General features: G+C 37.7%; 1 protein-coding gene across 1 annotated transcript; it reads left to right on the top strand.

The window, feature by feature from the left end:
* The first annotated feature begins 1,487 nt into the window (after nt 1-1,487).
* LOC143400733 (SLA class II histocompatibility antigen, DQ haplotype D alpha chain-like) lies at nt 1,488-6,834 on the top strand. Its single transcript, XM_076857736.1, has 5 exons — nt 1,488-1,615; nt 4,849-5,097; nt 5,676-5,957; nt 6,188-6,361; nt 6,524-6,834. Exons 1-4 carry the CDS (start codon nt 1,534-1,536, stop codon nt 6,340-6,342), a joined length of 768 nt encoding a protein of 255 aa, XP_076713851.1. The 5' UTR covers nt 1,488-1,533; the 3' UTR covers nt 6,343-6,361; nt 6,524-6,834.
* Nucleotides 6,835-11,774: the final 4,940 nt, after the last annotated feature.

Here is an 11,774-nt window from a genome sequence, read left to right as displayed (position 1 = left end):
GGGGTTTTATTTTTTTGTAATCAAAATCCCTGAATTTGGGGCTGGTGTTGTGGCTCAGTGGTAGATCACTCACCTAGCATGTGCGAGGCCCCGGATTCGATCCTCTGAACCACATAAAAATAAAGAAAATAAAAGGTATTGTGTCCAAGTATAACTAAAAAATAAAATATTAAAGAAAGAAAACTCGACTGGGTAAAGAGAAGTGATGGGAGGGGAGGGGAGAGGATGAGAGGGGAAGGGGGGAAAGGAAGGACAGCAGAGTAAAATAGACATTATTATTGCTGTATGTATATACGCAACTGCATGACCAATGTGATTCTGCAACCTGTACACTCAGAAAAATGAGAAATTATACCCCATCTGATTCAAATGTATGATATTTCAAGATATTTCAAGATCATTGTACTGTCATATGTAAATAATTAAAACAAATTAAAAAAGAAAGTCTATCCTTTTTAAAAATAAAGTTCAGCTTTGTTTTGTTTTGTTTTTTTAAAAGAAAACTCTTTTTAAAAAATCCCTGAATTTTCTGAGTAAATATAGTCAGGCAGCACCAAAACACAGGGCATAAGGATTATACAAGGGAAGAAAAAAATCTGATCTGGGAAAAAGATCATATAGTAACTATGGGCAACACAATATTTAAATCCCCTTTTATACCTCTGAGTAAAAACTTTTGAAGCCTTTAATAGCAAGAAAAAACTTACCTAGCTGGGTTTATATGAGGAGAAAAGGCAAAGGCATTGTTTGGTTACCTTCAGAAGAGATCCCGTAGGTAGGTGGGTCAACTCGAGATTTAGAGACTTCCATACACACCATGGGAGCTTAAAAAAAACCCAGGTAAGGAAACCAGAGAACTATGAGTTGCAGTTAGGGTGGGGAGGTACCCAGGAGGGGAAATCAATTCAGAGAAGAATTCCTGGAGGTTGTAACCCAGAAAATCCTGAAATACACTGTTTTTTGTTTTTTGGTATTTTTCTTGGTACCAGGGATTGGACCCAGGGGCACTTACTCACTGAACCACATCCCCAGCCCTTTTTGTATTTTAGGGTTTCATTGAGTTGCTTAGGGCCTCAATAATTTGCTGAGGTTGGCTTTGAACTCACAGTCCTCCTGCCTCAGTCTCCCAAGTAGATGGGATTATAGGCATGTGCCACCACCCTGGCCCTAAGCTATATTATTGGTGACTTCATCTATTCATAAGACTGCTCAACAATTCCCATCCGCCTTGTGACTAGCAGACATACACACAAGAGAGGAGCTTGATTTAGAATCCTCTGTCCATTCACAAAGCATGCCCTCACACCCACTGAGTGGAGGCTGCATCAGAACCAGGGGATTCCCCTCTCTGCTTCCAGGCCTGTTACTATGATCTCTGCACTGGCAACTGAGGCATCATCATAAGGGATTTTTCTGATTGGCTAAAATCTGATCTGGCAGGGTTTGGTTTAAGTGTCTAGATTTCCTTGGTTCAGTCCTCACAATTGCTTTGCAACTCAGAACAGCAGCTTTTGAGATCACTTTGGAAAGAGGATGATCCTAAACAGAGCTCTAATCCTGTGGGCCGTTGCTCTAACCACCATGATGAGCCCCTGTGCAAGTGAAGACATTGTGGGTAAGTGCACAATTAAGGAAGCTTCCCTGGAGATGGAAAACAGGGAATTGAAGGGAAAGGAGATGAAGATGGGCTGAGTAGAGATTTCCCAAGTTTTTCTCAGCCCAATCTATTCTCTTAGCTATCTGTCCTCTGTGAAGTTAACCAAGCATATGATTCTTTTCTAATATTGGATCCAGTGAATGTAATGCGGAGGTCTCTGTGATGTTCCGTCATTGTTGTTTCAAAGATTAGGGATGTTTTCATGTGTGGACAAATTTTGATTACTAAGAATTTATGAACTATTATTCTCAAATTTCTCTGAACAACTTTTGAACTTTTCCTATATGTCTCCTGTAATATATCTGGGGAAAACAGTTGCATGAATTATGCATGCTACGTAGATACACAGAAAGATCTCCTTTTGTCTCAGATGTGCAAACATATCCATGCTGGCAGGTGGCATACGTGGGATGTGGGTAAAAAGAGCCCAGCAGGTTGGGTGTCCAGAGACCATCATTTTACCACATGGTCCACCTTAACCTTGGTTACCTCATATTCGTTGTCTCACAAATATTCAAATAAAATATGTATGTAGATGTGCTTTATAAATAGTGAAAACCCACATATGTCAACTTTTTCCCTCTTGTTCTCGTTACATGTATAACTTTATACTTTTTATTTACAAAGTAAAAAATTGAAAAATTAAGAACTTTATGATGAAAGACTTTTGGCTTATTTAATTCTCAAATTATTCTTCTAAGTTATCTGTTCTTCATTCACTCTGATGACATTCTATAAAAGGAACATTGGCAAGCAGAGATCATTGGGTTCCATAGACCCATGGGTGTTGTTCACCTTATCCATTCTCTCTTCATACAACTCTTTATCATTCTTTAAGAACTCATTCCAGATCTCTGCTGTTTTACAGACATAAACAGTAGATTTGTAAAAACACCAGTTGAAAAGTCAAATATTTAAAATGGGAAGTGAAAGAGATTAGGAAACTTTATCAATCTTGGCTGCTCCCATTCTAATTTTGTTTGAAGTTAAAAGTTTCACCTGCTTCTCCAAGGCACTTGGACTCTTCATTTCAAATTTTCTTTCTTCAGCATGAAAAAACAGTGCCCTGGTCAGGCTCACCTTATCCATCAGACACATTGGGCGCAGTGTGGATGGCCAATGATACCATAGGGATGCATGAAAATGTTTTGATTTCTTTTGAAATTACAAGAAAAAATGAAGTTTTAAAGCCTAAGAAACCCTTTTAATTTTGTTTCAACCTATAATATATTTGTCTTTATACATAAAATGTAAGTTTCAATATTTTTATGGAGGAAGGAGCCAACAAAAGCAACAAATTCATGAGCCCATAAGTCATTAATGCAGCCTGAGTCATCACGGATCTTGGTTCTGCTACCTATGTACCTGTCAGTCTTCCCCAAAGTCTCTGTGGTTTTCAAAAATAGCAATTTTCATTTAATATACATTTTAATCACACAATAAGCTAAGTTTGGGGGACTCCAATATGCTATCTACTTCCTAGAGGGTGCACAGACTACTAATGGAAACAGAAGCAGGTACAGGAAAGCAGAAGGACCACTGCTGTGCAGGACAGTGGACATAGCTGAGGCTGAAACTATAAAAATTTTGTGGATCTAGTTGTTACAGCAACATAATGGCCACCAGCAACACTCACAGCCCAATTCAGGTATCAGCTAAAATGAATGATTGCAGCTTTTTTATTTGAAACAGAAGTCAAAACAATTTATTGCAAGAAAAGGAAGATTTGTTGTATGGGGGAGGGTCCTGTTAAGTGATTAACCAAGGCAGACATGCTGGTCAGAGGAAAGAGAGAGCCAGAAGAGGAACAGACAAAGTTGGAGAGAAGAACATTGAGACAGAAGGGTTGAATGTTGATGAAAAGACTTAATTAAAACATTGGTAACTAAACATAAACTTTCAGGATGAAGTAGAGTTCTCCAGTTCTCCAGGAAATCTGAAAAAAAAAAAAAAAACAGGAAACAGGAAAGGATGGAACTGTTTGGTTTGATTGGCAGATATCTGTACAGGCTGTTGGATTATAAGCTATCTATTTCCTTATACAAAATTCACCACAGTACATTGCATTTGCTCCTTTACTTACCTCATGAGACCTCCTTGTGGGCAAAAACCATGCCTGACTGACTTTTTTACTCTTTGCCCCCTAACTCTGTACCACATCTGACAATTGTAAATGAGGAAGGAAGGAAAGATGAAATATTAAAAGACTTGTATACATCTTGATAAAAATGTCCAGTTAGGTTCTGAATAGAAGTGTACTGTGCTGGCTGCCATTCTGCTTTGGCATCCTCAGACATGCACACTATGCTATCTGTTTGAGGAAAAGAGCTTTAATTTGTCTTGAGTCTGCAAATGAATATGTGTTGACAGGGGTGAGGGGAGTGCTTTATTGATCTCCTTCAAGGAAAAAAAAAGAAGTCAGTAATGACAGAAATCCAAAAACTAATAAAGCTTCCATTTCTTACTCCATAAGAAAGCAGGTGCTCTTCTTCTAAAGATTACTACTGTTAGCACAACAGAGACTTTAGATGCATCATTTTTAAGATATTTTGTCCTGCTCTTGTTATACTCTTTCTTATGCCCAGTAAGAGTTAGAAGAAACTCTTAAAATAATATAATTCTATATGATGTTCTTTTCCTTTAAAAAAAATGAGAAGGGACCACTGTGTTGTAAGTGTCCTGTTCTAAACTAGTTCCAAGGGATAAAGTAAATATAACAGATTCATTATTTAACTAGTGAAAGAATTAAGTGAGAGCTAAAACTTGTGAACCAGAGGGAAATAAATGGCATCTTTAAGAAGAAAGTTAAATATCACAAAAATGTATTCATTCCTTCTGTCATTTGATTGCATTGTTTATCTGTAGACTATAATATACCAGACGCAAAGTAAGGCACTCAGGCACTAGCAAAAATTAGGCTTGTAACATTATGCCCTCAAGGAATACATATCATAAGGAAAAAGACAGACTGCATTATAACCACACAACTACCAACACTATGAGGTAAGGAAGCAGACAATGGGAATTGTGTTTAGCGGTTATATCAAAAATGAAAAGTATTTAATATTTTCAAAGTATTTTCACAGTATTTTGAAAAGTTGGAGTTTCATTTGTTGGTTGGTTGGTTTGTTAATAAAGTTTTTTTTCTCCCCCTTTTCCCTACCTTTCTGCTGTTCACCTACACTCATCAGCTGACCATGTTGCCCTCTATGGTGTAAACCTCTACCAGTCTTATGGTCCCTCTGGCCAGTTTACTCATGAGTTTGATGGAGATGAGGAATTCTATGTGGACCTGCAGAAGATGGAGACTGTCTGGAGGCTTCCTATGTTTAGCAAGATTACAAGTTTTAATGCACAATTTGCACGGCAAAACATAGATATAGCAAGACACAACTTGGACATCCTGATTAAACGCTCGAATTCTACTGTGGCTCCCAACAGTATGTGTTCACCAATTTGCTTCTCTTTATTGAATCTATCCCATCATCCCAAGCCTCATATCCTTCCTCCCTTATGCCAGATATCTATTTTTAAAACTCTGTCCTTTCCAAGGAGTCCCTAGATCACATCCTCTCTCATCTTAAAGATAACTTATTTCCATCTTATACAAAGATCCTTGAAACTTTCAAGAAGGAGTCCCACAGACACACATGCTCTCTGTTTGAGGAAAAGGGCTTTAATTTGCCCCTGCAAATGAATGTGTGTTGACTCAGAAGAAAGAAACTTTCAAGAAGAAAAAAAAAAGAGGAGCAGGGAAATGACAGAAATCCAAAAACTAATAAAGCTTCTACTTTTATTGTGGAAGAGAGCAGGTGTTCTCCTTTTTAATATGCATGCAATATCTTAATGTACAAAGAGAAGGGTTTAGGAATAAATTGAAGGCATAAGGGGGTTAAGGACTCTCTGATGATCATGTGGGCAAATGTTGTCAGGAGGGCTCCTCCAGGACACAATGCGGAATTTCAGGGTACAGCAATTCACATTCGCCATTCATATCAGGACTGTTTCCTTACCACAGAGGTTCCTGATGTGACTGTGTTTCCCAAATCACCTGTGATGCTGGGTAAGCCCAACACACTCATCTGTCTTGTGGACAACATCTTTCCTCCTGTGATCAACATCACATGGTTGAGCAATGGGCACTCGGTCACAGAAGGTGTCTCTGAGACCAGCTTTCTCTCCAAGAGTGATCATTCCTTCCTCAAGATTGCCTACCTCACCTTCCTCCCTTCTGATGATGATGTTTATGACTGCCAAGTGGAGCACTGGGGCCTGGACAAACCACTTCTGAAACACTGGGGTATGTATGAGTTCCACCCCTTTTGGTGCCTTCTTGTTCTCTGTCAAGTCCAGAGCATCCTTTCTTTTGACTCCTAATGCCCCAAACTTGTTTCCCCTCTTAAGGATTTCTAATGATAGACTTCATTCTCCTCCCTTAGCCTAGTACTCCAAGTCTAGAGAATCAAGCCCATCTCACACTTGTACATGGACATACTCTGTATTCTGACCTCAACAACTTCACTTTCACAGAACCTGAGATCCCAACTCCTGTGTCAGAGCTGACAGAGACTGTGGTCTGTGCCCTGGGGTTGGCCGTGGGCCTCGTGGGCATCATTGTGGGGACGATCTTCATCTTTCAAGGCCTGCGCTCAGGTGGTACCCCCAGACAACCAGAGTCCTTGTGAGTCTCACCTACAAGGGAAGGTAAAGGTTCATATTTGGCAGAGCTGAAGCCTCCTTACAGGGGGAAGGAAAGGAAGTAGAGATTATTGACACAGATGTGGTTGAATCATTGTAGAACTGTGGAGTAGCATGATGATAGTACAGGAGCCCTTAGAGTCCATTGATCTTGTGTGTTTTTTGCAGGTACACTGCCCATCTCTAGGAGCGGAAGAATAGACGTGCTACATGATCTAGCCTATTTTTAGCCTAGTTCATCGTATTCTTTCTCTTCTTCAAATGTCCCTCCTTTCACCTCTTTTCTGGGACCTAAGGTGCTGTATACCCTCAGAGCTCAGATACCCTTGGAATTCTCCTTCTAATCTCCTTTCTTATTCTTTTTTCAAATGTTACCTATGATAGAATCCCTGGAATAATTCACCCATCTTCTGAATCCCTCAGTGGCCCTGATTCAATATCTCCATGGAAACAATAAATTTCCTTTTATATGGTCTTTACTGAGTTTTTTTTTTCTGTCTTTTATCTATGGGCTCACTGGGACCATGGCTAAGAATGAGAGATCCTCTGTTTCAGGCCCTATAATCTTATTTCTAAGATCAGTGTTTCATGCCCAGCAACACTGAAGCAACCAAAAATATCCTCATAAAATTCAGGTTAAAATGTCTTTCTTCCTACTGTTTTTTTTCCCTTGGCCACTGCTACCTGTCTCCAATTCAGCACCAAGGTATATATGCCTTTTGCCCTTGGAATAGACTCAAGAGACATTTGGCTCTTGAAAATTGTTTTAGGCATATTACCTCAGCCTCTCCACTCTTCAATTACTGATTCCATATTATGGAACTGTTACAAAATCTATGAGGATATTCTTTCCATGCCACCTGTATCAGTGAGCTTAAAACATAACTGGGAAAAATACAAAACATTAACACAATACTTTATACACCACCATTTGATGCAAAGAAAACTGAATCTAAATTCAGGACTCAGCACTTTTTAGCTAGTATTCCAAACCTTATGACACTAAGTAAAATGTCATAAGTGTCCTAATCTAACATTTCTGAACCTTACATTTTTTTTTCATCTATAATGTGGGAATGACAGCACTTTTCTTGCAAATTTATTGAAAGAATTTAAATATTCTTGGTATATAGGTAGCATCTTACAAATAAAATACAAATTCATAAGGAAGCACAGGTAATTATATCCATTATTATTGTATTAAAAAGAATGTATTACATTATAAAAAAAAGTACTTTTGTTTTTCTCAGCCCTTTAATGATGTAGGGGATTCAAATGTGCATTGTAAGTTTTACATTTTCTCTCACTTACAGAAGCTAGAGAGAAATAGGAACTCAAAAAAGTGATGGGGTCTCATGGAAACAGAAGGGAGAAGAGTAAAGGAAGGAAATTGAGAGGGAGAGTGGAGGGATGGGAAAGGGGAAGAACTGCAGAATGAAATTTACCAAACTATGCTATGTATGTATGAAGATATCACAATGAATTCTACTTTTATGTATATCTTATAATTCACTAATAAAAATAAATTAATATAAGGAAGACCAATTGAGTAGACGAAGGGGGTCAGGGGAGGGAGGAGAGGTGAAAGAGATAGTACTAGGGATTGAAATGGAGCAAATTATATTACATGCATTGATGAATATGTCAAAATGAAGCTCACAACTATAATGTATTAATAAAAATATTTTAATTATTTGAGCTCTTCAAGTTATTTCATATTGCACACATAAAGTATTATTTTATTAATATTTAATATCATAGTATTTGAATTTTATATAATTGAAAAATCACATAAAATATTTCAGATTTGTACTTGCTACATATAAATCAAGTACTTGAGTAATTAAATTTTGAATTACAAATAAAGCATTTCTACGCAATGTGACTGTTATGGTTTGGGTGTGAGGTGTCCCTCAAAAGCTCATGTGTGAGACAACACAAGAAGGTTCAGAGGAAAAAGATTGGGTTGTACAGTGTTAACCCAATTAGTGAATTAATTCCCTGATAGGAATTAACTGAGTGATAACTGAAGTAGTAGGGTGTGGCTGGAGAAGGTGGGAATTGGATTGTGGCTTTTGGATATATATTTGTATCTGGCAAGTGGAGACCACTCTCTCTGCTTCCTGATCATCATGTGAGCTGCTTCCCTCTGCCCCACCCTTACACCATGATGTTCAGCCTGACCTTGAGCCCTGAGAAATGGAGCTGGCTGTATGTGGACATGAGAACTCTGAAACCATGAGCCCTCAAATAAACTCTTCCTCCCCTACAATTGTTTTGGTAGGGTCATTTAGTCACAGTGGTAATAAAGCTGACTAAAACAGTGGCATATGGTAAATAGTTGATATGTGCTAACAATCGGTGCTATTGTTATTTTTTTAGCCCATCACAAATTCCATGGTAAATGAAAACCCAGAGATGCAGCCAACAAAATCCAGAATGTGGAAAGTTCTAATAGATAAATGGCTCAGTTTCTTTAGCAAATAATTTGAAAAAAAAATAGAGAAAAGAGAAACTAAACATTTGAAGAAAATAAAAACAGAAGAAACACATCAACCAAATGCTGGACTGTTTGGGTTTATATCCAAACAACTTAATAAATTCTTAAGAGGCAGTTAGAAAAATTGACACTGACTCTATTCAGGAATTATTCATTTAATTTTAGTTATGATAATGGCATTGCTGTTATGTTTCTAAAAAGTCATTGTATTTCAGATTATCTTCAAACTAAATCAGTATGAATGTAAGATTAAAATTTCCCATGAATTGATCATTGTTAAAAGCCAAACTGTTGATAAATAGTACTCTTTGACCTGCTTGCATATATAGTTGAAAAATAAAAAAAAAAATTGAGAAAGAAAGTATTCTAGGAAAGCCAAAAAAACCATAGGCAGAGAATTCTATTTGAAGTTCTCTTAACTAAAAACTAAGTAGACTATAGGAACCTCTCATAAATGTAACCCTAGGTATGTATGCAGCAGTGAATAATAGCAAAGGAAAGGGAAGTAAAACTTTATTACCAAATAAACTGAGCCTAAAACATTGTTTATATATTCACTAATTCATGAGTAATGCAAAAATTGTCATTGAGTATCAACTTTGTAATATATACCATACTACATTCTGTTTTAAAATAATGTAAAAACAAATGCATTCATTATCATAACTTAAACATTTGCTATCTTAACAGAACATATATCCCATGTACATCTATTATACTATGTTATTTCACAAACATTATTATAAATTGAAGAATTTATAAAGAAAAAAATAACATGAGAAAGTATTATTTAGGAAACAGATATAATTTGGTGGAATTTAGAAGAGGTGTGGTAGTCAGTTTTCTGTCACTATAGCAAATACCTGAGACATACCAAATTATAAAGGAAAAAAGGTTTGTTTGGGTCCATTGTTTTGGAGGTTTCAATCCATGACCAATTGGTCCTATCCCTCTGGGCCTGGGCAAGACAACACATCATAGTGGGAGTGGATGGGAGAGCCAAACTGTTTGCCTCATGGCCAGGAAATAAAAAAAAATAAAGGAAGAGACCAGGGATTTCCTTTGGGGTATGACTATTCAATTGCCTATATTTCCACAATGCCTAATTTTCTCTAGTATACTCATACATTTTCCTCCAAGTTATATTCCTCCTAAGACTCAGTTATTTTTGGTTAGCAAACTTGTTTAGAAATAATATTATTAATATTTTGATTAAAATATTAATTCAAGATTATACTGCCCTGCCCGATAAAATCTGGGCAAAGTAGTTTCTATGAAACTGTCACTGAAAGAAAGGGAAGACTTTGACGGTTGCATTTAAAAAGAATCTTTCAGCTAGAGGAAAGGGATTGACGGGGAAGGGGATAAGGGAAGAAAAATGGAATAGAATAAATCTAATCTAACTTTACTATGTACATATATGAATATACACAGTGAACCTCAGCATAATAAGGTACTAATAAAAAAACTAAAAAAGCAGAAAGATCAGTAGATTAGAGGGAAGGAAACATAGAGAAAGGAGAGGAAGAGAGAGAGAAGTGGCAGGGTGGGCGAGCTTAATTAGAGCAAATTATATTCCATGCTTTTATAACGAAGTCAAAATGATCCTAATGTTATGTATAACTAAAAAGAATCAATAAAAAAAACTTTCAGAATATGTTTGATGTGACAATGTTGAACTGTAAGAATGCCCTAGAATACAATCCCCTTCTGTGCCCCTTTTGTTTCAACTAGAACAAACAGATCTCAGTGCCTCTCTAAGCTCTGAGTCTGACTCAATTCTCAGCTCTTCTTCCTTCCTTTGCAAAGTCAAAAGCAAAGAGCTACCCAGAGAGACTGAGGACTCTCTGAACAACTCTGTACGTTTTTCCCATTTCCCCAAGAATGCCGCTCCTTTTTGATCCCTGTAGGTAGCAATGATCACTCTGAGGAAGATGACAAAACTTCTGACTCCACTCAACATCTTTCTCTGGACAGATTCAGACCATAACTTTGGGGAGTAGAACCCCAAGAGTTAGTGTCTGTCTACACATTCACTAGGTCCTTAGCTGATGACCTGCATCATAGAGGAATATAAGAGATAAGGCTTCCAAGGAAGGCTGGATCTCTGTTCTGACCTCATCCAGGGGAAGGAAGGCCTTGCTAAAGGTTCCTCAGGCACAGTGTGTCAGTGAAGGAGAAGGTCTATCTGTTCCTCTGACATGACCTTCCATAACCTCAAAGATAAACTCCCTGAAATCTAAATGACAAAACCTAGAGACTGGGATGGAGACCAGCTTCCAAGGCTGCAACCACATGGAGGAGGTCACAGGGTATAGTGACTTCCCCGATAACCAGGTAGAGGACATCATCAGGAATCAAAGGTCATAATGTCCACAGATTAGAGGAGTTCTAGCTTCTAAGAAATTCAGCTCAGCAGGGGCATCAGGTAAACAGGAAAGAGACAAAGAATGGATTGCATATGACTCAGCCCCTCTAAGAAGGAACCCTAGAACCAGAAGGAGCTCTGTCATTTGTTTTGTGGGTTCCACCAGAAACACAGTGAGGGGGCTCTGGCAGCTAGGCTGCTTCACGGGGCTGACACAGACATGGGAGGTCATTTCTAACATCACAAGGATCTGAAAAATCCAGTCCCTGTTCCTAACTAAGGGGGAGATGGACACAATCCTGATTGTCTACATCCTGTATACAAGATGTTGTTTTTAAAGTTGCATTACTTTGTTCAGTTTTGGTTAATAGAATTTTTCCTAAAATTGTAAAATTTTGGTAGACATTCTAGAAACATGCAACAGAGACAGACACACAGAGAGAACAGAGATAAGATGTGCAAAGAAGAGAAATGTGGAAAATAGAGATGCAAAAATAAAATAGAGGAAAAACAGTTGCAGATAATGACAAAAGTGTAGAGAAAAACAGGCA

The sequence above is a fragment of the Callospermophilus lateralis genome, chromosome 6, assembly GCF_048772815.1.
Source record: "Callospermophilus lateralis isolate mCalLat2 chromosome 6, mCalLat2.hap1, whole genome shotgun sequence".
NCBI lineage: Eukaryota > Metazoa > Chordata > Mammalia > Rodentia > Sciuridae > Callospermophilus > Callospermophilus lateralis.
The sequence above is the reverse complement of the archived record's forward strand: the minus strand, read 5'-3'. Positions and strand labels throughout refer to the sequence as shown.